Consider the following 26,034-nt stretch of genomic DNA (forward strand, 5'->3'; position numbering starts at 1 on the left):
TACTGCATTGACAAAGATACACAAGATACTTCAAGGTGATTCATCTGATCAAAATCGGTTTTTACTATTTTGAGTTTATTTTTGCACTGATGCCAAACTTATCATTCATTTATGAATCCATTTACTTGTAGTTTTCAACAAACTACTTTATCAGTTTTTGTGTTTTTTTTTACTTTTACAGTTTTTTTTGTGAAAAACATTTCTTAAGGATTATTTTCATGAATTGAAAGTAAAAATCTTTTATAACATTATAAATATCTTCACTCTAGATCAATTTAATGCTTCTGTGCAGAATAAAAGAATTTGAACGGTAGTGTAACTGCTTTTATGTCTTTATGCCATTGAAATGACACTGTCAACTAAGAAAAATGACCTTGGAGGCCATAAACCTCAGTCACCCCCCCCCCCTCTCCCTCATCACAGTTAGGGGCTAATCGTCCAACGAACAGTCACAAACATTTCAGCGACCAACAAACAACGTTAACAGCTCTTAAAAACTTTCCAGAGCCTGTGGTAAAGCTAAAGCACATATGCTCTTTTTTTTCTCAGGGAATGCCTTGTTTGTAGTGAGATGTGGCGGAATGTTAAGCCGCTATAAGGTTAAGTATCTGTAATCTGCTCAGGTCTAGACAGAGTGTCCAGTTAAACATGCTTGAGTCAGTCTGAAAACTTCCTATACAATGCTTCTCTCATTCCTTTCTTAACTCTTGTTTGTTTTCTTCTTCCTTACCTGCAGCGTTGATTCAGCCAGGTGCACTACCAGTCGAGATGTTAGGGAGAGAGTGGCACAGTAGAGCTCCACACTGAAACACACAGAAGAACATGTGCATACTTCAATCCATAACCAAAAACAAGAAGGGCTGGGTGATGCAACTAAATATGCATACTGATCAAGTCTAGAATGATAAGGTTCCCACACTTTTAGACCAATGAATTTCCTTGAATTAGAAATCATTTTACAGAGATGACCAAGCAAATTTCTATTTCTTCTATTTATATGTGAGATACTAATGTTTTGAATGAAAAAAATTTAAACAATTGTACTATTATTGTACAAATGTTTCTCTACACAAGCACTCAAAAAGATCAGAACGTTTTCTCATTTTCATGAACTTTCCAGGACTGAAATAACCATTTTTAATTTTCCTGATTCTTCCATGACCATCCGGACCTTGATCAGAAATGCTGTCTGATCATGAACTGAAAACATACAATTGAAAACGACCGCCAGCCCGAGTCTAGAGGGGCTGTTTTTCTAACTTGATCTCAGAACAGGTGTAATCCAGCATGTGTTGTCCAACAGAACACGGCTCCCAAAATACACTGAGCAAATGTGCCATTACACAACACTGCAAGTGTCCCACTGCATTACACAATTGCAAAGACACAGCAAGTATCATGGTGTTGCTTAAATCACAGGACGACTGCTACAAAAGACACATATCATGTCACACTACAAATAACAATACGGCGTGAAGCGTTTCCCAACACTGAACTTAAGAGGAGAGATTGAAAGCGTATGAGCGTTGCAGGGAGCAGGAGTCTTTGTAATGTAATACCGACGACCTGTCCACTGTTCACTGGGATGTGAAGGTGTCTGTTATTCTGAGAACCCTACAGGCAACTAGAAGTCAAAAACAACAGACAAACTGCACCTGCTGCTACATAAACACATATTAAGACATGCACACAACCTCCAAGCATGTACATACCCACAAATTATAGGGAATAACCCTATGTAAAGGTATATGAACACACTCTCTCAATTGAAAGCACAGGTAGCTGCGGCCCTTTAATGTGTAAATCAATCTCTTTCCCGCTCTGCCGTAGGTATGAAAGGATGATTGATGTACACGGGGCGGCTGGCGACCACAGGTATGTGTGGTTTCTTTTGTAGTCGGAGCCCACATCTGAAGCCATTACGCTTCCCGCTAACAGCGCTAGCCACTCAACAGAGTACCTCTCGTCTCCCCAGAGGGATATACACCACCCCAAACCACTGCTTCAACAATGAGGAGGTTTGTTGGAGTCCACAGCTGCTGAGAACATGCTGTGTTTTTAGGGTGTCGGTGCAATGTTTTATGCAACATTAATAGTTTAAATTTGGTGTGGATCTTTCTGCACAACTGGATGCAAATGAAAAAAAAATATGTTTATGCCTAAATCCCTAAAGGTGCGTTCACACATTTACCATTGTTTGGTGAATTTTCATAGGCGAAATCTAGTGATTTCAGTTCAGTTCCATCAGGAATGTGAGGGTTACAGATTTCCCCATGCAGATTTCGCTCGTGTTCAAGTTGGTCATGTAAATTCGCCACTTTGACCAACAGAAAGCTGCTTATTTTGAAATTGACTTCTGTGTGAGCTGTGCCTCATACATGCTACACTACTTACAATATACAAGTAAAGTATACATGGACATTAACTTTATTGACATCCCATTCTTAATCCGTAGAGTTTAATATGGAGTTGCAGCTACCCACCCTTTGCAGCTATAACAGTTTAAACTCTTCTGGGAATCATTGACCATTCTTCTAGAAGCACATTAGTGAGGTCAGGCACTGATGTTGGACGAAAAGGCCAGGCTCGCAGTCTCCGCTCTAATTCATCCCAAAGGTGTTCTATCGAGTTGAGGTCAGGATTCTGTGCAGGCCAGTCAAGTTCCTCCACACCAAACTCACTCATCCATGTCTTTATGGACCTTGCTTTGTGCACTGGAGCACAGTCATGCTGGAACAGGAAGGGGCCATCCCCAAACTGTTCCCACAAAGTTGGGAGCATGAACTTGTCCAAAATGTCTTGATATGCTGAAGCATTAAGAGTTCCTTTCACTGGAACAAAGGGACCAAGCCCAACCCCTGAAAAACAACCCCACACCATGATCCCCCGTCCACCAAACTTTACAATCGGCACAATGCAGTGAGGCAAGTACCGTTTTCCTGGCAACCACCAAACCCAGACTCGTCCATCGCATTTTTAGACTAAGAAGCGTGATTCTTCACTCCAGAGAACACGTCTCCACTGCTCTAGAATCCAGTGGCGTCGTGCTTTACATCACTGCATCCGACACTTTGCATTGCACTTGGTGATGTAAGGCTTGAATGCAGCTGCTCGGCTATGGAAACCCATTCCTTGAAGCTCTCTACACACTGTTCTTGAGCTAATCTGAAGGCCACATGAGGTTTGGAGGTCTGTAGCTATTGACTCTACAGAAAGTTGGTGACTTCTTCACACTGTGCGGTCATGCGCTGACCCCGCTCTGTGATTTTAGATGGCTTACCACTTCGTGGCTGAGTTGCTGTGAATTCAAGCGTGTTATAATACCACTAACCACTAAAAGTTTACCGTGGCATATTTAGTAGTGAGGAAATTTCACAAATGGACTTAATGCACAGATGGCAACCTATCACGATACCACGCTTGAATTCACTGAGAAGCAGTCTGCATGCCTAGGTGCTTGATTTTATACAACTGTGGCCATGGAAGTTATTGGAACACCTGAATTCAATGATTTGAAGGTGTGTCCTTCACACCTTCAAGGCAATATAGTGTACATTAGATCTTTTTTGCATGTGAAATTTTGCTAATGTAAACCACATCTGCCATTGTTTGCATTAGTGGTCAACTGATGTCCTATGTTGTTGCTGATATGAACAGAGTCCGACGGTCAATACAATGCTGTGATATAGGCTACATAATACAATTTAATAACAGCAAATTAGATATACCAATAATGGATATAATGTGATAGGCTGAAACCCTAATAGCTAAATATTACTGGAGATTTGGGCTTGTTTAGACTTCCATGACTATCATTGAAACAGGACCAACCTAGCATAAATTATAGTAGTTCATCCACAAATGGTTTCATTGTCTCGAAGTCAATGGTTTTTTTAAATAGGTGTAATGCCTTAAATAAGGTCTATGGTTAACTCAAGCTCAAGATATTTTAATTTTGTTCTATGAAAAAATATACCAGTAACCACCCCTTTTTTAATTTTCTACATGTAATTTATAGTCTAACTTTAGCTCTTTTTTTAATTTTATTTTTTTACTTCTGCCCATTTTAATTATGCTTCAAAATTCATAAAATGTTTGTTAATTTATGAAGACTATCATGATGAACAAAACGTGTAAGAATCATTAGCTTTTGTTTGTCACAGAGCTTATTTTCTGCAATCATTTAAGTCAATGGAAAAAAATATATATAATACAGTTTGATCTATATGGTTCACCTGTGTGTAGAGGTCTCAAGCAGTGTGAGGAGATGCTCTAGAACCTCCTGACAGCTCAAAGACATCATCCCATCTCTCCAGGGCAGCAGGGAAGAAAGTGGGAGGACAGCAAGAACTTGCAAAACCTGTGAAACACCAAGAGAAATGGAGACTTTAGTCAGGGTAGACACCCTATTATACTGCTTTTCACAAAACAAGCCATATTTTCTAAGTTTCATTGTTTCAACGATAAAAGAGTTTCCAACAGTACAACCCACTGAAAAGACTGCATATCGATCATGCACAGCCTCATTTTCTGTTTCATGTCAAAATAAATATGGCATCTAACCTGACTAATCATATACAAAGAGCAGGAGACATAAAATGTGCTGAAGTCTGTCTAGAATGTTTTGTGAATATTTTCATTTGCCAACCACACTTTTCAACCCATATTCCTTTCATCCATATGAACATTCCCTTATTCCACCCTCCCGTCTGTCAGTAACATTCCTCCCTCCCCGTCCATCCATCTATCCCTCCATCCCCCTGCACATAAAACACATCTGGTTCAGCTCTGGCCCTCGGGTTTCCCCCCAAACGCTCGCCTCAGAAGAGCGAGGGAGTTAACGGAAGACTTGTTTTTCTTCTCCTCAGACCCCCACCGTCTTTCCTTTCATTTAACGTGACAGGCCTGGTAGCTCATAGGGGTTTGTTGAAATTATTTAGACTTATTTGGTTGATTATTATTTCTTGGAGTGCACAAAGCCTTAAATAAGTATATTTTTAATGGTTTTCTATGGCATCCTTACTTGATTATATTATAGTCTTTTATATTTTGGATATACAGTGGTTCCCAACCTTGGTCCTGGAATACCCCCAGCACTGCACAGTTTAGATGTCTCCATAATCAAACACAGTTGATTCAACTGATCAGTAAAGATTCCAAGACCTCAGATGGGTGTGTTAGATAAGAGAAATATCCAAAATGTGCAGTGTTGGGGGTACTCCAGGACTGGGGTTAGGAAACACTGCATTAAATTATATTGAAGTACATGACGAAACCAGTGTGGATTTAGTCCTAAGACGAAACCTGTAAAATGAATATTTTCAGAACAGATTTAAGCACTAGGCTTTAGTTCAGAGTCGCAGTTCAATGCATATTTTGTTATTAGTGTAGCCACTTGAGCCCATAGAGGAAATTAGCCTAACTTTCCTAGTCACTTCCCAGAATGCTTTGGTGGAACAGACGACTTACCTTGGAAACGAGGCCATATCGAAAGTCTAGAGCCTAACAGCAGGACTTTAAACATTAACAGTTGGCCAATAAAACAGCTTTTAAGAACACACACGCACACGCACACACACATAGAAAAACATGCATCCCAGACACAAACGCCAGAAAAGCCAATTCCCGTCAGTTTGCACATTTCTTAATGATAGAAACTGCAAAACAGGAGGGTAATTGATGGTTGGTTGAGTGTTTATGAGGAATTGAAACATGAGCCCTTTTTCTAAACAGGAAACTGCCTGCCATTTCACTTTGCAGGGCCAAAGAAATGTGTGTGTATGGAGTGAATGGAAATTAAATGACATTCAGCCGGTTTCATTCAGATACAGTTGTTAGTAGCTCTTGTCCAGCAGGTTTTTACAGTGTAGACGTTTATTCAGCTAATCAGAGAATCCCTGTACAAAGGAATGTCATTTCTACAGCTGAATTCACAAATCTCAGGGCCACAGAGTTCTGTGATCAGTGTTTTTATGAATTTCAACATGGTGGAAAGAACAATACAAAAGTTTCGGCTGCTAACCTGCATCAAGTTTGATTCACAAAAATGTTGACATCCGCAAATCAAACTTGATTATTTTTCTAGTAATATTACAGTTTACATTTTTGTTTTTGTAAAACTTTCAAAAAAATATTTTGACAAATTTTCTTGTTATATTTTGTAAAGTGTTTGTTGTAAGGTTTTGGGGAGTGTGTAACAAGTTTGGTTAGGTTTCCAAATGATTTGTAACGTTTCTTGTAAATAATTGTAATAATATCAAATATAATATAAAAGTTAAACTAGTACATTTTAATGGTGTAATAATTTTTGGTTGTGTAAGAAATACACTTATTTTGATGTGTTGAGTAACACTAGCTAAATGTAGTGTGTTATTCGATTACATATAAAGTTATATAATTTTAATTGTAGTAAATTTCATCAATATAGATGCATAATAACAAATAGATTTAAAACATGACATACAAGTTTCAACAGAAAGGACATTATAGTATATTTTAGTTAACCATACATGCTTGTCAGTACATTGGGCAGTACACTTGAATCTTATTTCTAAGACAATAGAAGTAATTGTGAAATTACATACAGTATAGAGATTCGGCTAATTGAATTTAAAACAATACATTTTCATTTAATTGCAATAAACATGCAATTAAGTTTCCAAAAGCATTACACTCAGTGACTATATTCATACTCATTCACTTAACTATATTCTTTTGAAGTATTTTATTTCTGTACGCTGATAAAATTGATCTAGAAACAATTTCCACTCAGAAATTGCTAGTGAATTTCACAATTAAAATTATAAAGCAAGACTGTTTCAAGATGTAACACAAATTGTGTCGTTTTTGTTTTGTAAAGTTGCAGGTTTTTGCAAGTTTTTTTATATTGTGTGGTAGTTTCTTTATGTTATTTTTCTTTATGTTTTTGCAGTGTGTTTTATAAGTTGTGTAGAGCAGTGGTTCCCAACCTTTTATTGTCTGAGACCCCCTTTTTCCCAAGAAAATATTTTAGGGCCCCGCCTTCACATTTAATGATATTATCGCTCTTGTTGGCTAGCAGCAAGGATGACAAAATATGTTGTTTTCAAGCAAACGGTAGGCTATGTTTATTACTATAACCAGATATGTTTATGCGCAAATAATAGCCTAATATTGAAAATACAATAACAAAAACATCAGTGGGCCATTTGTAATTTAAAAACGTAAGCCTAAGAGTAGCCTATAAATTGGGCCTATTTGAATCGCAATAAAAAAATATCAGTATTCACACTGGTGTGTAGGTAAAAAAAAAAAAGAATGAATAGCCTATATAGGCTATTACAAAATTACTGCTGTCTGGGACCCCAATACTTGCATGTTATTTGTGAGGCTTTATCAATAAGTGTGAGGATCTGCTGGTCGTGAGTAATTTGGTCAATGGTGAAGAGATCTTTAATAGGGTAAGACATCTTTATCATCCTCAAGGGTCAGTCTGGCCCATATGTATTTGGTTTTTAAGGCTGTCATGGTTAAAATCCCATTTTTGGTCAGCCAGGCTAGGGAATGGATAAAATTAGCTAATGTAATATGATCATTCTCCTTAAAGCATGCATTCCCTTTTTTTTTTTTTTTTTTTTTTTTTTTGCGCTATAGCGATAGTTAATAAACATGCGTTTGAATAATGCGTCTTTTGGAGCCGGAATTACTTCTCTGTGTTTGGCTATGACGAGTCACGCAGGTCAAGTACCACTACTCCGCAGCGGCGGCGATCCGAACCAGTGTTAAATAGTCCCAATATAAACACTTATTTTAGGTGTACCATAGTGATTCAGAATAAGACAAAAACACGGTTTGGAAGATGGATTCATGATGAACTCGCTCATTATATACATTTTGTACATTTTTAACATAGAAAAAACTACGGACGACTTGAATGCTCATTATTCAAAACTTTTCAAAATATGACGCGACCCCCCAGAGAGCTCGCCGAGACCCCCTTGTGGGCCGCGACCCCCCTGTTGGGAACCACTGGTGTAGAGTATGACAACACAAAAGGGTGGTTTCCTCACCTTGGCTTGACACCCCGGGTATGTCTCATGAAGGGCCAAAGAGGTTAGGCTGGACACACTGAGTTCAAAGGGCAAGGGTCCCTGACCACAATGCTGAGACTTGTCCTCTGTCCTCTGAAGTCTCTTGAGGAACTGTTCCAGGGCAAACAGACGAACCTCGTAGTGTGGGCACTGTAGAAGCCGTTCCAGGAGGTCTCTCTGAAATCCGGCAGTCTCAGGACATTCCCAGAGGTGAGGTGATTCCACACAGACACTGATGGCTATGTGAGCCAGACTCTGCAGATACTGTGTGGCTCCAGGGACTGAGAGGTCTATGTCGTCGGGCCCCTGAGGGGCCACAAGTTCTGAGGCCATAAGAATGTGCAGAGTTTCCTCACGTAGTTTCTTCAGCGGAGACTCTATGAACGTAGACAATGAATGTACTCCATTAGATGTGAGAGAAGATATATTCTAAAATTAAAGCAGAATTTATCTTAGGTGACATATCAAAGTGTACAATGCAATAAGAGAACTACTTTGACTGGTGTTTATTAGTGAAAGATGATCAACCTTTGAACCTGCACTACTAAATATTGATTCAGCTTCACTATGACATCACTATATGCTCTGCTGAAAGGCACCCTGGGAAATACAAATGCTTCAGAGCCTCAAACATACTATTTTCCTTATTAAATTATTATGAACACAATATTCTTCTGAAGGCTAAATAAAGCCCACTTCTCCATCCAAGAAGTTCCAAAGACCCATTCCAACTCCCACAATGCAACCCAATCCGGCACTGCACATGATTCAAGAAGGAGTGGACCAGAGGGAAGGGCCATACTGCATTCCCCAAGAGACGGGCCCGGTTACCGTGACACCACAGCATGAAAAGAGCCCTCGTACGCTTCTCGGAGCATGCTCAGATTGACCTAAAGCATTGAGTGTGTGGTGCACTCTAATTTAGCAGAGTGTGAGAGGGGATTTTGTATGTGTGTATACTTGCCTGTCTCTTTAGGGCATGGACATTGCTCAACACCTGTTTCAACGATGTTAATTGTTGACATGTTCACACAGACCCGGACCATTATTATAAGAAGGGGGTGATGGGAAGGCATGTGGGTGGAGATGTTGACAAACGTTTGTAGTGATGAGAAGAGGAATATCTAATCTAATGTGGAAAATACCTCATCACCAGAACCCTGACACAGACATCGGCAACATAACGTCAACCCAAGAAACAGACAGCAAGTTATTTAAAGAGTCAGTCATTTATCATTTTTATCAAATTTACACATGCTTTTGCTCATGTTTTCTTGCTTCACTCAGTCACAAGCACAAACATCTGTAGACAATATGTTCCTTCAAAATCGTCCGAAGTCAGTCAGTATTAAAAGTGGACCATGTACACATTCGATACACTACTACTATTACAATTTGTGTCTAATGCTCACCAAGGCTGCATTTATTTGACCAAAATTACAGTAAAAATAGTAATATTAAATATTATAAAATATAAGTACAATTTAAACTGCCTTTTGTTTAAAACATTTATTTATTACTGTGATGGCAAAGCTAAATTTTCAGCATCATTACTCCAGTCTTCAGTGCCACATGAAATCATTTAGAAATTGTAACATGCTGATTTGCTGCTCAAGAAAGATTTCTTATTATCAGTGTTAAAAACAGTCGTGATACTAGCATTCTAGCATTTGATCGTTTCGCAAACTTAAATGTATTCATACAAAATTGATTACAAAGGTTTGGCTATTTTCAAAGAGGCTAGCTTTGAAAGCATAAGATTCCACCCTCCCTTCAGAGCATTTCCAAAGCCACGCTTCCTACAAAACATGTGAATGTGTACAGCAAGGAGCAAACAAATGCGTCACGAGACAAGAGACGGCGTTAAACTACCTCATGTCTCAGAGCACAAAACAATAACAACTTAAAGAGCACTTTGCAGTACCACCTGACTGCTGCAGATAAATTGCCATTGAAACGCATAAATTCGAGTCACGAACCGCTCCGGATATAACGTCACAGGTTTCTATCTCTTCCAAATTACAGTAGTTATGGCGTGAACGCAACATAAGCTCGTTGTTTTGGTTCAGGAGGAACCATAGCATGAAACGCACTAAAGACGTGAAATGCCTGCGAGAGCAGGGTGCACGGAGATATGAAAATACATAGGTTGACATGCAGGTAGGATTTTATGGTCCTGCACCTTCCATATATATACACACATTTAGACCACTTAACTTAGTGTTGGCTATCAGGATGGGAAGAGACTTTCAACCAGCATAACAAAACACATTTCTGGAACAAATCACCTACCCTGCTTTTAAAATTTTATTTTCATATTTAAATGGGTCCTATTATGTCTTTTTACAAAGACTTGATTTAGTTTTTGGCATGTACTAGAATATGCTTTCATGCTTGATTGTTCAAAAAACACATTACAATATAACTGCACCACGCCGTTTAGTTCCGGTTTCGATGAAGCCCCTCCTTCCGAAATACGAAATGTGCTGTGATTGGTTAGCTGGCCCAGTGTATTGTGATTGGCACATGTTCGGGAAATGTCACACCCCTTACCATAACCGCGAGTTTCATCTGCTCAGATGTAAATATTAAGGATGGCGTCAATTTCTAACCAATTCAAGCCTGATTAAGACTAAAGAATGTTAACAAACAAGAGGATCGTCCAGAACGGATTTCAGGCAAGGACTTTGCAAGCACGGATTTCACAACGTTTCATAGTGGTATTTTTTTTTTCTGTAATTTTCTTATACATTTTAGATACGATGTTATACACCATTTAATCATGATATTTGTCAAAAAAAAAAAAAAAAAAAAACTATGGTAATACATAAAGTAATCGATCAAAAAACCATGGTTCATTTTCCTAAGGGGCAGTGAACAGCCGTCCAAAAGCGAGAGCTTACCAACACTACAGTAACGTTAAACACTACATCGACACTGTTAGCAGGCTAGCGGAGGCAATCAACTTTGCCTTTTGTTTACATCATAGCAGGTATAAAACTTATAATTGGAACTTTTAATAGAAAATGCAACTACAAATAATAAGACATACTTACAAGTTGTGATCCATAAACAACAGATTGTCCTAACAAAGTTGGAACTGGCTGCTCCATTTCAGGAGAAGCTTTTGTGCGTAGCCTGCATTGTACTCTCTTATACTTTCTGGAAGCTCTTCTCCGTAAAATGATTCACAGATAAACATTGGAGTTACAATGCTAAGGAACAGTGTTTAGAATACATTTTAACCACTCTGAGTCAGCCTTAGGAAGGTCAAACAAATGAGTTTTAGAAAAGGGGTGGAAAAAACAGCATTTCTTAAACATAGCAGCAGCTCAAACAGGCCTCTTCCTTTTTTTTTGCGTATTCTGTGGGCGGGGATTATTTAAATGAGTAACATTGTGACTTCATAAAGCCCAGAAAAAAACATGTTGTAGTTCAACCTTGCAGATCTATTTTTTTATGCTCAAAAACAGTAACATTACACACTAACTACAGTTGAAAAAGTGGAAAAGCATAATAAGACCACTTTAAATGAAAGAAAAAGTCAAATAAATTATATTTAAACAAAAATAAAGAAATAAATTAGAACATTAGAATAACTACTTATATTATGTAAATAAATTAACTGATACGAAAACAGGACCATTTATCGATCCTCATCAGTTTTTATCCCCAAATAGCTTCCCCTTGAAATGGCATGGTGCAATTTATTAGCACCTAAAGACATTCTTTGTCTGACAGATGTTTAAAATCATACCGGAAATGTACTTTAACAAACACTTTTCCACAATCTAAAAGGCACTATTTTTATATAACAACTCTCCCACAGGTTCCAATACATAAACCAAGAATGCCACAGCTATTCAGAGTGAGAGAAAAGTGAAATGAAGTAAAAACAAAACTGTAGTCATAAGAGGAGGTCATGAGAGGAGTGATGGTAACCATTCTCAAGCCTTTAAACTCAGGCCAAGTACTCATTACCACAAAACAACACACTAGGAGAAAAACATCATTAACAGAGGGAGGGAGACGAGAACTAGTCAGTCATGAGACAGACTTTGGTTAACAATGCTGATTTATTTCTCTTTTACACTATGTCTGTTTTCCTCCAACACACAGAGGCAGAAACACAGAACGGGGAAGAAAGAGGAAATGAGAGCGAAGAGGGAGGGTGGAGAGAAAGGACGCTTTTGCTATGGCATTTATTAATATTGTTGGCCCTCTGGAGAGATGGAGGACCACGGTAATGATTACTCTCGGAAATGAAAGGCATTTCTCAGAAAGACAGACTGTGGCAGAGAATATGTGTGTGAGTTTGGAGACAGTAGTTCTGGGGATGTGCTGGAATCTTTATGAAAACCTACAGCCCAGTTAGACATCCAAGGCATTACATACAAACACACCCGCCACCCCAGCATGACTCAGAGAAAGCTGTGGTTTCATCAATGCCACGACCACCAAGTCTCAGTGACCAGATTTTGCTCTCTCATAAAAATAGCAATATTACAGTCACTGGTAATAGAAAATAAAGCCCATTGCAGTAAAATCAAACACTGGCAAAACACTCACACAACCTGGAGAGGCCGTTCTTGTTTGAACCTCTCAGCTATAAAAAAAAAAAAAAAAAAAAAAAAAAAAAAACCTGAAAAGAGACACATTTAAAGGGATATCTCTCATCAAGGAATGATTCAATTACCATTATGTTGTTCTGAACCCATATAACGTCTTCTCTTTAGCACAAAAGATTTGTTTTGAAGGTTGAATGTTCACATAAATTCTGGCCTATTAATCCCACAAAGCTATTGTATGGCATCAGAAGGCTTCAAATACACCATATAGAGTCATCTGGACCACTTTTACAATACTTTTATGGTGCTTTTTGTCCTATTTGAAGTTTGACAGCCTCTGTTAACTATATACTTTTACTGTATAGGAAGTGTGAACATTCTTCAAAACATCTCCTTTTTAAAGTCATACAAGTTTGGAACAAAATGAGGGTGAGTATAAATAGGGCTGGGTAATAACATTTTCATGATTCGATTTTGGTTCACAAGCTTTTGATTCAATTCAATTATGATTTCAGTTCCATTCAATATTGATTCATCAAAGTGTATATATATATACATATATAAATAATGAGGTACAGTACTGCAAGTCAATTTTTCTTAAGGAAAAAAGTCTCTCTAAATTAAAGCTGTGAACTATACAGGAAACCATATCAAGTTGGTACAATACTACAAAATTAAAAGTTAAAATTAACAGACTATTACATTTATTTTGCTATTTATTTTTAGATAAAAAAAAAAAAAACGGAATTATACACAAACATTTAAAACATTTGTTTAGTGAAGATTTGTTCACACATCAACAGAAAACAGCACAGAGAGATCGATAGAGATCAATCTTGGGATTTAAGAATCCGAACCGGTTCATAAAAGTGAGTATCGATTAAAATACATTTATTGATATTGTCAACCCTGCCCTAGTAAATGATGACATAATTTTCAATCCCTTAAGTTATTCATAACACTTCATCACTTTATATAAGATGGAACACTTATAATAATTCTGTGAATTACAGTACTAGAGCCCGAGCACCTTTACGATGCAAAAGTTGTTAAAGTACATGTGCGATCTTTTTGTTTTTAAGTGTTCAGCTAGATTTTATGGTGCAGGAAAACAGTGGGCCGTCTGTACTCACTACAGTAGTAAACACACTCCGATACACACAAGCGGCAACGTGCTCGAACACATGGATTTTACATCATGCTCTGCCATCATTACCCAAACTGTGAAAAACAAAACCCAGACGACTGAGGAACGTGCAGAGCAGATGTGAGCATGCTTTCCCACAGTGAACGACCCCTATGCTGCCAACCACCTACTGACGAGTGTGTGCACGTTAGCCACAACGTATTCACCAGGGAGATAGAAATATGGGGAATACAGTACAATTTGTGCCAGAATTATGGCCATCTATGGCCAATTATGGTTTTAATGGCCATCAGAGAGAGAGAGAGAGAGAATGTGTGTTGGTGTATGTTGAGGGAGCATTTCTCATGCGGTAGTGTTTGATCCACACAGACTTGTAAAACCGTTCCTCTCATGCCCAGCTAAAGCATCGCCAGTAAAAACACCATCACAATCTCTGCTTAGAGTCTCAGAGCCAAACTACTAAGAACACTTGGCCTCATATCCACCAAACACCCCCATCTCTCACACATAGACACACACACACACACACACACACACACACACACACACACACACACACACACACACACACACGCACACACACAGTTTCAGTGAGGAGTGCATTAGGATGGGAATACACGCAAGAACTGCCCAGAAACTTTCCGCTCCTACTTAGTTCCAAGACGAATGAAAAAGCAGATTGTTAAGGTCATTCTGTCCAGTTTGAAGTGTTAGTGACAAATTAAAATGCTCATTTCTTCACTGAGGTTCCCAACACCCGTGATCAGTGCATTTTAGGAAGGAGAGAGAGAGAGAGAGAGAGAGAGAGAGAGAGAGAGAGAGAGAGAGAGAGAGAGAGAGAGAGAGAGAGAGAGAGAGAGAGAGAGAGAGAGAGAAAAGAAAAAAAAGTGTGGGAGGGTGAATCTACACTATATTTTAAGCTGTCCTTGTTACTGTGTAATTACACAAATACTCCGTAATATTAACTTTATGTACTTACTATGGAATTAGGGTTTGTCTTAGGGTTAGTTGCTTATAATTATGCATAATTTACTGTTATTACTATAGCATGTATTTGTAATATACAAGGGTACTGTAAAAAAAAAAAAAACTTACTTACTAAAATGAGGGCAATTTTTTAGGGACCATTAATATATGTTTTTATTACTTTAATGATTTAATATTTAATTCACTTATTTTAATAACAATTAGTCAAAATGTCTTCCTCCACACAATGTCTCATTACCATAATGCGTCCATATGTTTTATTTATGTTTGGTAAAAGTTATGTTTAGTGTAACTCATTATCTTTAATGGCAATTCTCATAACTATAATACATTGGGGTTAATGCATTACAGTAAATATGCTGTGATATATATTGCTTCTTTGAATCAGTTTTTAAATTAAAATTTTAAGTTTTCTTTGCATTACAGTCATTAAAATGACATGCAAAACAATCATAATGTTCTTATCTTCATGGTTGCTCCAATGGCACATTACTTTCTTCTGTGTAAAAAAAAAAAAAAGAAGAAGATGTTTTGCAGGAAGATTTTCCCATACATTGCAAGCAAACAGTGACAAGGGTCACTCAAGTTGCAAAAGGACAAAAAAAGCACCACAAATTTGCCCATATACAATGTGTGCAACAGTTTATTCCAAGTCTTCTGAAGTCCTACATTTGGTTTGATTTGTATTGTTTCTTACATGTCTCTCTACTAAACGCGACATGGTAAGTTTGAACATGAGCAAGCACAAATTAAATTTAAGAGCTATGGTATAGGTGAAGATTTTCAGTGTATAACAATCAGTATTTTGGTGTTTCTAACACAAAGCTGTCAAATGACCTCAGAAAACATGGAATATAGAGACTACTTTAATAGTTGTTGTTATTTTTTTTATTTTTTTTTAATGTGCCAGCTCCTTTTTGTCATCTGCTTTCACAGTACGGCAAAGAACAGTGTGAACATTCAGCCATCTGTTTTTGTGTTATCCAGTAGAAAGTAAGAAATATGGCTTTGACAAAGTCTGTTGACAGTTTTTATTTATAGGTGATTCCTTAAACTGAAAGAGGAAAACACCAGACAGAGTGTAAAATATAGAGATAGATGGAATACAACTCATGTTAAGAGAAATGAAAGGAAAGGTAGACAGAGATTAAAAGGGTGTTAAGACTGAGAGTACAGGGCAGAGTGTAAAAATAATTTTTTTACACAAGGCGTGAGTGTGTGTGTGTGTGTGTGTGTGTGAGCGAGTGAGGCCATCGTTTGTTATGTAAGTGATGGTCGGCGGGTGGGATTGTAAGAGTATGCTTGTTTTAAAATGATAAACACCACCACCATGCCCACATGTGTGCAACACATGGGGTCCGCAAACATGCAGGGGCCGCCCCTTTTAACTGGGTCACACGGGCACAATTGTACCATCTGTCAGAGACCGTTTAGCGTTTTTCTTATTCAAGACTCGCAGGCCTCCAGCACACTAAAAATAACACACTCAAGCAGACACCAAATTTCCTTGGTATATAAACTAGACTGGAAGTTGTACATTTGGAAACAAGCACATTACACGTACTTTGCTATGGTGTTTTGAGCTCTTACCTGACACAGGAACTGGAATACGTCCACAAAGACAGCCCAGCAGGTCTAGAAACGCACCACGTGTTACCAGACACAGGTTCCGCCTGTCAATTTGTGTGTGAGAGAGATTAAGTTTGATGATTATTTCATACTTCATAGCATTTCATTGCATTTGTACAGAAACAACACTTTATTTTTCAAGTGTTATATACACATGGTGCGATTAAAAACTAAACAAAAACAGAGAGGGGATATTTGAAGGAGAATGTCATCAATTAAATTTTAAAGTAGAAATTTAGGCAAATACAGAAATAGTATAATTCACATAAAATGAACAGTAAAAATACAGATTTCTTTGTTAGCATTTAACTAATTATAACAATTAACTTAACTATGAATTTATTTATACAATTTACAGGCACCAAGGTAGATAAGCTACTGTATATTTTGAACATATTTCAGCCAAACAATATTAACCCAATTACGGTTTGTCTCAGAAGGATCTCTAATGCCTGTTTTATGCCTGTAGGAAAACTGAATCACCATCTACTGTCAAAAATGGGAAATGCATCCCGTCTGACCAGAAGTGCAGATATATCCAAACAAAAGGCAAGGAAATGGGCATATGTGTCAAAACACTTTTGAGTCACTATATTATAGTCAGAGTGACTGATAATACATCATGACTGCAACAGCAAGCAGTACAATTAAGTTCACACTGATTCTGAGGATAAAGCATCACATGTGCTGCCCATGGGCACAAAGTGAATTTAGGGCCCTGTATCTCAGACCAACTGCAGGGTAACGTTTGTGGGAGAGGGTGTATGTGTTTGTGGATAGAAACTGTGGGGAGTATATGGAAGAGTAAATCAGTTGTGTGTGTGTGTGTGTGTGTGTGTGTGTGTGTGCGTGTGCACAGCAAACGCTCATGGGCATGGGTGAGAACAAGAGGGCCAGTGTTTAGGGCTGACGTCAGTATTTCATCACTGAGATATTAATAACACAAACTCTCCCTCTCTTTGAATGCCTGGATTCATCTTTTTGTGTCCCTCTGTTGCTCTTTAAACAGAAATAATTACTCAGAATTCAACAAATTACCAAGCTAAGGATTATAGGGATATATGGTCAGACGTTTGGGATCTATGTCATTAAACCTTTATGCCTCCAATTCCAGTTTCTCTTTCATACTTCTGGCATTTTTGTCCCATCTTTCTAAATGTTTCCTTAATCTCTTCACCTCATATGTTTGGAAAGGTATACTATCATACTAGCCTTATTAGAAATGCAGTATGCAGTATGTACACACTGGGAACATTTTCTGCATGGAGCAATTGGATAACCTACTACATTTTGCCAAATTGTGCAATATAAAAGAGCACAATTCATGCCAGTATCCCAAAATGCACTCAACTGCACACTCCCTTTCCAGTATTGGGAATGAATCAGAAACTACATTCATCTCCTTCTTGACTATTTGATTTAACTTCTAAAAGGTTAATCATTTTACAGAAAACTGGGTTTAAAATATATAATAATAATAATAATAATAATAATAATAATAAATAACAGACCAACCATGTTGGTTTTAATGTCTATATAGTTCTTACACATTTTTTATTTCAGTTTAGTTTAAGTTATTTTAGACAAAGTTAAAAGTCCCCCTGTAGTCGATCATTTTATCTTTTAAAACTCATCTTTTATTACCAAAATGACAAATTTAAATCGTTTTACATGTGAAAAAAAAAGAATATTCATGCCTTAATATAGCTTGACTGTAACTCTATACCCTTGCTTCATTTAGTATGAAGCAGAGTATGCAGACCCATGAATATGCTAATTATCCCCATCTCCACTCACTTACACAAGCTCAGAGTTCCACTTGCTCAAGTTTACTCAAGTTACTGTAGTAAACGCTGTACAATGGTATACATTTATCAATGGTATGTTATCAAACAGCTAATAATGTGGTGCTAATGTTACACAAACCATGTTCCCGTTAACATCTCAGTCTGCCTTCTAAAAATCAGTATTCTTAGGAATGCTTTGAACAAATCAGAACGTCAGTGGAGAAATGCATGAGTTCATAATAACATTGTAATATACATCACATACTTAACTCACCAGCTATATTGATAAAAGTGCCTGATTTTTTTCATTTCAACAGAAAAATATACACAGCTTCTCTTGAGACTAGTAATGATGATGTGCTAAGCCCGCCCACACGTTGACGCGATTGGTTACACGTTAGTTTGTGACGTCAGAAACACCAGCGATTTTAAACTCAGCTATCCCAAAATGTCTCTGGCTCATTAAAGGGTAACTCTCGAAAACGAAAATACGGTCAAACTTAAAAGTGGCGTTTCCATTCTAATTATGCTTTTAAATGAAAGTTTGCCTCGGGTAGATTAACAAAAAGACCCTAGGTTGCATTTTGGCGAGAGTTACCCTTTAAGGAGTTTGTTATAAAGCATCAGTATGGATGAGTGAGAGTGGTCAAAGAGCACGTGGCCGTGTGACTCTTCCTGCAGCGCTGGGTCAGTGAGCAGAGAGCAGCCTTTGAAACACGAGCTCAATTAATACACCAATTAGTTGCAATGTTATTTTGTAAAAGAATGTTATTAGCAAAAGCCAAACCAAAAATTGCTTGTACGCACACTGTTTTTGCTGATGCAAATAATGAAAGTAGTGACCAGTGTATAACCCTGACAGCACCCACCTTGTGGCGAGCCACAGCCGTGGAAAAATGGCACTGGAAAGGTCACAGTCCTGTGTATTTTCTGACTGGGGTCTGTGTGTGTCCGTCAGGTAGGAATGTAACAACGACAGCACCTGTAAAGAAGATGGAACACCTTTAATATGAGAATAAGTTGGAGAGAAAGAGATTAAATATACAGGGATCAGTGCCATCAGACTATAGTGAAATAATCAGATCAGAAACCGAGAGATCAGACAGAGTAATCAGAGTCGCCATTGCACCCATTGCAGTATTTTATGATCTCATTTACTTTTTCCCAATTTGTGATCATAAATTAGAGATGGAGAGATCATATTTAAATCAGAGAGCTCAGACAGAGAAAACAGAGAAAGAGACCATAGAGAGCAACCAAAGAGTTTAGACAGAAAGATAGAAGACGTATATTAAAGACAGATATCAGATACATTTCAGGGATCAGAAAAATAAATAAGAGGGATCAGACAGGGAATCAGTAAGAGTTTAGAAAGAGATCAAAGAGAGAATTCAGATGGATAATTAAGAGAGAGATCAGACAGGAGACATCTGACAATCAAAGAGAGGTGTACATAAAGGAATAATTGATCATATTTAGGGATGCATGATATATCCGCAACCATATTGGAAAATTTGGCTGATAAATTAAAGCTGATAACTAATGTATTATTTCCTTCAGCTGAGACACTTCATATGCGCACTATTCACCATGATGGTTTTGAATTGCTTGAAATATGATTAGAATCACGGTTAAGTGCAACATGTGAAGCGGAAGTCTTTCATAAAGGCTACAGAAAACTATCATGAGAACATTATAATTGTGTGCTTGGGACATGGATTTTAATGGTGAGACTTGCTTTTGTGGTCAGGCTCTTCAAATTACATATTTGAATTAAGATTAATCGGCCAATATATGGGTAATCGGCTTTCAAATATAAGGAATTATTGGTTATCGGCCAAAACTTTCGTATCCGTGCATCACTAATCATATTACGTGATTAGACAAATTAGAAAGACGGATCAGATTATTCATTAGTTAATCTTTCTGACAGAAATCAGAGAAAAAACTGTTTCTTCTTTAGGTCTTCTTTCTTATTTATTAGTTCAATTAACATCCTTGCAAAACAGTCTATAGGGAGAGAAATAAAATTAAGGAGAGTAGATGGCTCTATGCATGCCCGGTTAAAGAGAGTGTACAGAAGGCTGAAATAGTCTCTTTACTGGTTTACAGCCGCAAAGTGGAAGCCACTCATTATGCCCTGGGAGGGAGAGGCACAGGCCAAAACAAGTCTGACCATGAAATACCAGGCCTGGCCTTCAAGCTGCGGACACCCCCGACACTAGCGGCCCACACCCTGTATCCCACACATCTAGCCCAGGCCTGCTTGCCCCGTCGGGTGGGAAGGCCCATGATGGCCGGCCTCGGAGGAAATTGTGTGTATTTATACTGACGAACTACACAACTTGAGACCGACCACAAACCGATGGCAGCGGCTAAGGGCAAAAATAAACACCCCATAGAGGTCCATAATTCAGCACACAGAGAGTCTTGCACACATTTAGAAAAGAAACATGCACAAACAAACACCAGCAAACCGCCTGAATGCAGTGCTAGATGCTGACCTTTGACACAGAAAGGCCGTTGGGTCGACTGTCAAACACGACTGCAAGGAAATGTTTTGCTGTGTTCAGCTGTGGGCGGATACATTTATGAAAAGATTTGGAAAGTCTGGATGCAATCTGAATCTAATTAAGCTAATTTGTCTCATCAGTTAGATTTTTTTGTTTTATAGGCTTTTCCTTAAAGAAGAAATAAAGCTTGTGTGAGTGGGTGTTTCAAGGCTGATTGAAGCGATCACTACATCCAGACCTTTGGCAGCAATGCACAAAAGAGGAACACACAGACACAGGACAACAACATGTCCTAACCAGGTGGGATGAGATTTTACTGTGAAAAAAAAAAAAAAAAATTGCTTGTTGATACTGAAAACAAAATTCATGCAAAATTATACTCTCATAGCAAATCAAGACATAACAAAAATGTTTCATATATAGTTATGCAGAGTGGTATTTTCACTATATTCACTGTGGGTGGAGCTACCAGCACAAAAATATGTGAGGAAAAGTATGTAATATATGAATAAACACATACTTCCCTTCCACTCTGATGCAATTTGAGAAATAGTCAGAGGTTTTTTGAGAGAGAGAGAGAGAGAGAGAAGTAAAAGAGAAGAACCATTACACAAATACACCTCTGTCTGGTGTCTTTATATTAATTGCACATTAATTTGATATGCACTTATATTATTAGTTGACCTTCTTAATCTCATTTCTAATTTGTAAGTAAATTTGGTTACACTTTATTTTAAGGTGTCATTGTTACAGTGTAATTATACATTTAAGTACTGAGTAATATTAAGCAATAACATGTACTTACTATAGGGTTAGGCAAGGATTATGATTTGGTTGAGGGTTAGTGCATTGTAACTATGCATAATTTACATGTAACAAGGAAGTGTTAACCTACATTTTCTTTGTCACCAAAGATAAATAAATAAACGGGCTGTTATCCATTTACAAAATGAAACAAAAAACAAAAATAACCAGACTGGGACTGCTACCAAAAAAAATAAACATAAAAATGAAATAAAATACAATTTAAAAAATGCAAATACATATTGGACTGCTCTCAGTTAAAAACAGTAACAAGAAAAGACATGCACACAAGTTTAAGACAATGGTTAGGAGGCTGAATCAGTACACCACCTCGAGAGTATGTGTGTACATGTGGAAGACCCACATTGACTGCAGTATGTCTGCTGATCCGATTTAATGTTTTCAAAACACACAGTGGATTAATTTCCCCGTGGAACCTGGATTTTACCAAGGGCTTTTTTGAAAAAAAAGAGAAAAAAAGAAGAAAAAAAGCTGTTTCTGAGGTGTCAGGTTAGGTTAGTGCTGCTCAATCTGTTTCCCTCGTTAGCCGGCATCTAAAGGGAACCAGTCAGTTGTGTCAACAGAGGTTTTTAAGTGAACTCTGCTGGGTTCAAGCGTTTTACTCAGCAGAGCTGGTTTTGTAATCAAAATGGCACTTTGAAACACTGTGCTGACACACTTCTTCATTTCATCCTGGGATCAACACTGTGCAATGCAAATCAACGATTGTGGGTGTGTTGTGTTAAGGAAGGTGTACATACAGTGAAGCTATTTTTATGTAGGCTTACACATATCCGTTTCAACAAAAACAAAAAGTCTTTAATTCAGGATCGAGACAACATCTATTCCTCCCACTCACACCTTTTTTTTTTTTTATCTCACTTTCTCTTGCCATTTCTGTTTTCTGTTTAAACATAAACACACTGTAACATTTGCTTATGGTCAGTAATATCCAAAGGAAAGTTAATGAATCATTTGTACTACAGAGATGGTTAACACCTCAAAATTTTGATGACTTGTTTGGTGGGTGATATCTAGAAGCTAGAATATCAATAGAAATTTAGGGAAAGGGGTCTTTGGCTCAAATTAGAATAATCTTCATCATGTTCTTATGACTGGGTCAGACTATACAATATCAGTAAGATTTTGGCACAATCCGTTTGACGTAGGCTGTCATGGTGATTCATTAACCACAATGGCATGCAAGAATCTGTCATTTTATCTCATATAGTGTGTCATAGGCTGCATCCCAAAACTTAGGCATCTGATTTGTTGCCTTGCTGCCTTATTAGGAATTGACGAAACGGATTTCGGATAGACTTCTGAGGCTGCAGGGTTTAATGATCTACAGCAAAATAGAGAGATCTTTGGAGATAACTGAGCGAATATTTAATTAGAGTAGTAGTTGTTTAATTAAGACTAGTCTAAGCAGTTTAGGCAACCAGCCATGTTTGCCATGATGAAACCGCCCAGCAAACATCCTAAACACCGTACCAACCACCTAACAATGGCCTAAAACCACTGAGAACATCCTAGAAATAGCACCTCAGAACACCTTAGCAACTGAAAAGCAATACCCTAGCAACCAACCTACATTAGTAACATGGTGGTAAGTTTTGCAAGTCCCATTCACATTTTCTAAAGGAAAAAAGCAAAGTCTAGAATATTGTAGTTATTTTTTTGCCACTCTCACAACACATAAAAGACGCACTCCAGTTTAAAGAGATCACAAAAACATGAAAATTTTGAAAATATGTTATATCTTATGGGTTTTGAACGACATGAGAGTGAGCAAATGATGACAAAATAAAAAAAATGTTTTGGGTGAACTATGCCTTTAAGGATTTGATAACGAACACAGAAACAAAAACATATCTTAGCTGATGCTACGATGCACACGTACACCACTCCTGCATGCATTTCAGGTATTCGCATCAGATAGCAGCATGAGGGCAGTTCTCCAAAAAATTTGTACATTATCACTAGCTGATCTGAACATACTTCACACCATAGTCCACCCCCACTCCACAGTCCCCCGTCACACACATGAACAAGATGTGCAGCGTCTGTTATCTGTTCCTAATCTGGTCGTACACACAAACATCCAGAATTTCCATATTCAAAGAGTCACGAGAGAGTCACTGTGACTCAGTGAATCGAAATCGACAACATGAATACAGGAAAATAAAGAGCCCTTTCACTATCCATTTCCCTTTCTTTTGTTGTAAAATTGTCTAAATTACACCCTCTCATTGACAAATGCGGAACAATTAGTTCATGCGTTCATGACCTCAAGGCTAGATTATTGTAATGCTCTACTGGGTGGTTGCCCTGCACGCTTAATAAACAAATTACAGCAGTTCTTACCAGAACCAGGAAGTATGACTATATTAGCCCTGTTCTGTCAACACTGCATTGGCTCCCTATTAAACATCGCATACATTTTTTTTTTATGCAAAAATATTGCTGATTACATACAAAGCACTAAATGGTTTCGCTCCGCAGTACTTGAGCGAGCTCTTAACGCATTATAGTCCTTCACGTCTATTGCGATCTCAAAATTCCGGCCAGTTGATAATACCTAGAATATCAAAATCGACTGCTGGCTGTAGATCCTTTTCCTATTTAGCACCAATACTTTGGAACAGTCTTCCTACCATTGTCCGGGAAGCAGACACACTCTGTCAGTTCAAATCTAGACTAAAAACACATCTCTTTGGCCTAACATACACATAACACATTATAGACTTCTATAATTCAATGTTAGGCTGCATAGATTAGGTCAGCCGGAACCGGGAACACTTTCCATAAATCCTGATGTACTCGTTACATCATAAGAAGAATGGCATCTACGTTAATTTTAGTGTCTTTGTTTATCCCGAGGTTTTCCCGCAGCCTGCCGGATCCAGGCCGTATCCAGATCTGACGAAGGACCTTCGCCTGGACCCGATGACAACGCAGTGCTGAAGTGCCAACTAGTCTCTCCCTATGGAGGATCCCACTACCACTCTACAGATAAAGCATTGTCAGGAAAATTCGTTTCGCGAATTTACCAATTTACCAATACCAAATTTTACCAATACCAATTCTTAATGCGCATGTGAATGCCATCAGGGTTTATATCACAGGTTCGCATTTAATCTCTGTCTAGAGAGAATGGTGTCGTCTTAGCGGCCCCTAATTTAATAAAGAATGATCGTTGCGACGGAAGCGAATCAATCAAAACTAACTTTAGCTGGAAAATAACTTTATTAAAGAACTGCTATAAAGCCAAAACAATCTCTGTTACCTTAAATTATACATTTATCTCTGTAAAGCTGCTTTGAAACAATCTACATGGTTAAAAGCGCTAAATAAATGAGGATGACTTGACTTGTCTCTTTCATAGTTCATGCAATTCTATTTTTATTTATTTTAGATACATGCTTGTTTATTGGTCTTTTACAGTGCGAACAGGATCAAATCAGAATAGAACTGCATTAAAAAAAAAAAAAAAACTTTGCAACTCCATGTCAACTAACTCTCAGTTATTAGCAGAGTAGTAGACTAGTAGTAGAGTGTTAGGTGTTAGGGTTCAGGTTAGTAGAATAAGGTGACATGTAGGCCTCGTTTACACTGTCAGTAAAATGTAACCCAATTCCGATTTTTTGCTCATATGTGACACAGATCGGATGTGTCGTATGACCGTGTAAACAAGAAAAAAAACGCATGCATTCGGATATTTCGAGATCGGTTTCAGGCCTCGTTCATATGTGGAAATAAATCAGATATAAATCAGATATGTGCCATTGCGACTGTCATGTAAACAGGCAGATCTGGATGGCATTATCTACATCTCCGCGGTTTAATGACGAGAGCAACCCCGACTCGCATCTGCAAAGGGACGAAACTTTGTGTCGTCATAGGAGAGGAATTTGGACAAACGTTGACAACATATTAAAGGTTGGCTTGCTCATCCTAAAATTTTGGACCGACCGCTCCTCGTTAAAGCCATTATTTTAAATCACAATATGCAATGAGTCTTGAGATCTCTCTCGCACTCAATAACTGAAGCATGAGCACAGGCTGCAATGATGGCCCTTTTACTCCTCCTCCGCCTCAAAATCATGGTGATGTTTTGCGAACTTCGCATCGCAAAGCTAGCATCAAGCATTTTTCGCGTTCGTCCATCTGTGCAAGATAATTTAACCCTTTAAGCATGCGCAATGTTTCAGATAGTATGGCAAGTGTAAACACATGAATCGGATATGGGTCACAATTGAAAGGACGTGTAAACGGATGGTTAAAAAAAATCGGATATAGGCAACAAATCAGAATTGGGCATCAAGACCTGCAGTGTAAACGAGGCCGCTACTTAGTAGGATGTCTAAAGTGTATTATCGAAACAAAGTGTTACCAATACATTTTATAAATAAATAAATAAATAATACAAATACAAAGTAGTGTACAGTGCTGGTCAGACTTATTTGCCCCTTTAGTAAATATGATCAAAGATGGCTGTGAAAAATAAATCTGCATTAATTAAAAAAA

The 26,034-nt window shown here is 37.9% G+C and overlaps 1 protein-coding gene across 2 annotated transcripts in view; it reads right to left on the minus strand.

The window, feature by feature from the left end:
- thada (THADA armadillo repeat containing) overlaps positions 1 to 26,034 on the minus strand; it is a 107,089-nt gene that overhangs the window by 12,088 nt on the left and 68,967 nt on the right. For both annotated transcript variants that reach the window (XM_081351949.1, XM_081351950.1), the window contains exons 30-34: positions 19,057 to 19,169; positions 16,362 to 16,444; positions 8,049 to 8,446; positions 4,236 to 4,360; positions 731 to 803 (exon numbers count right to left, since the gene is read on the minus strand). In XM_081351949.1, coding sequence (XP_081208075.1) covers positions 731 to 803; positions 4,236 to 4,360; positions 8,049 to 8,446; positions 16,362 to 16,444; positions 19,057 to 19,169 — 792 coding nt within the window. The remainder of the gene's footprint in view (positions 1 to 730; positions 804 to 4,235; positions 4,361 to 8,048; positions 8,447 to 16,361; positions 16,445 to 19,056; positions 19,170 to 26,034) is intronic.

Source organism: Scardinius erythrophthalmus (genome assembly GCF_964197995.2).
Source record: "Scardinius erythrophthalmus genome assembly, chromosome: 21".
NCBI classification, from domain to species: domain Eukaryota; kingdom Metazoa; phylum Chordata; class Actinopteri; order Cypriniformes; family Leuciscidae; genus Scardinius; species Scardinius erythrophthalmus.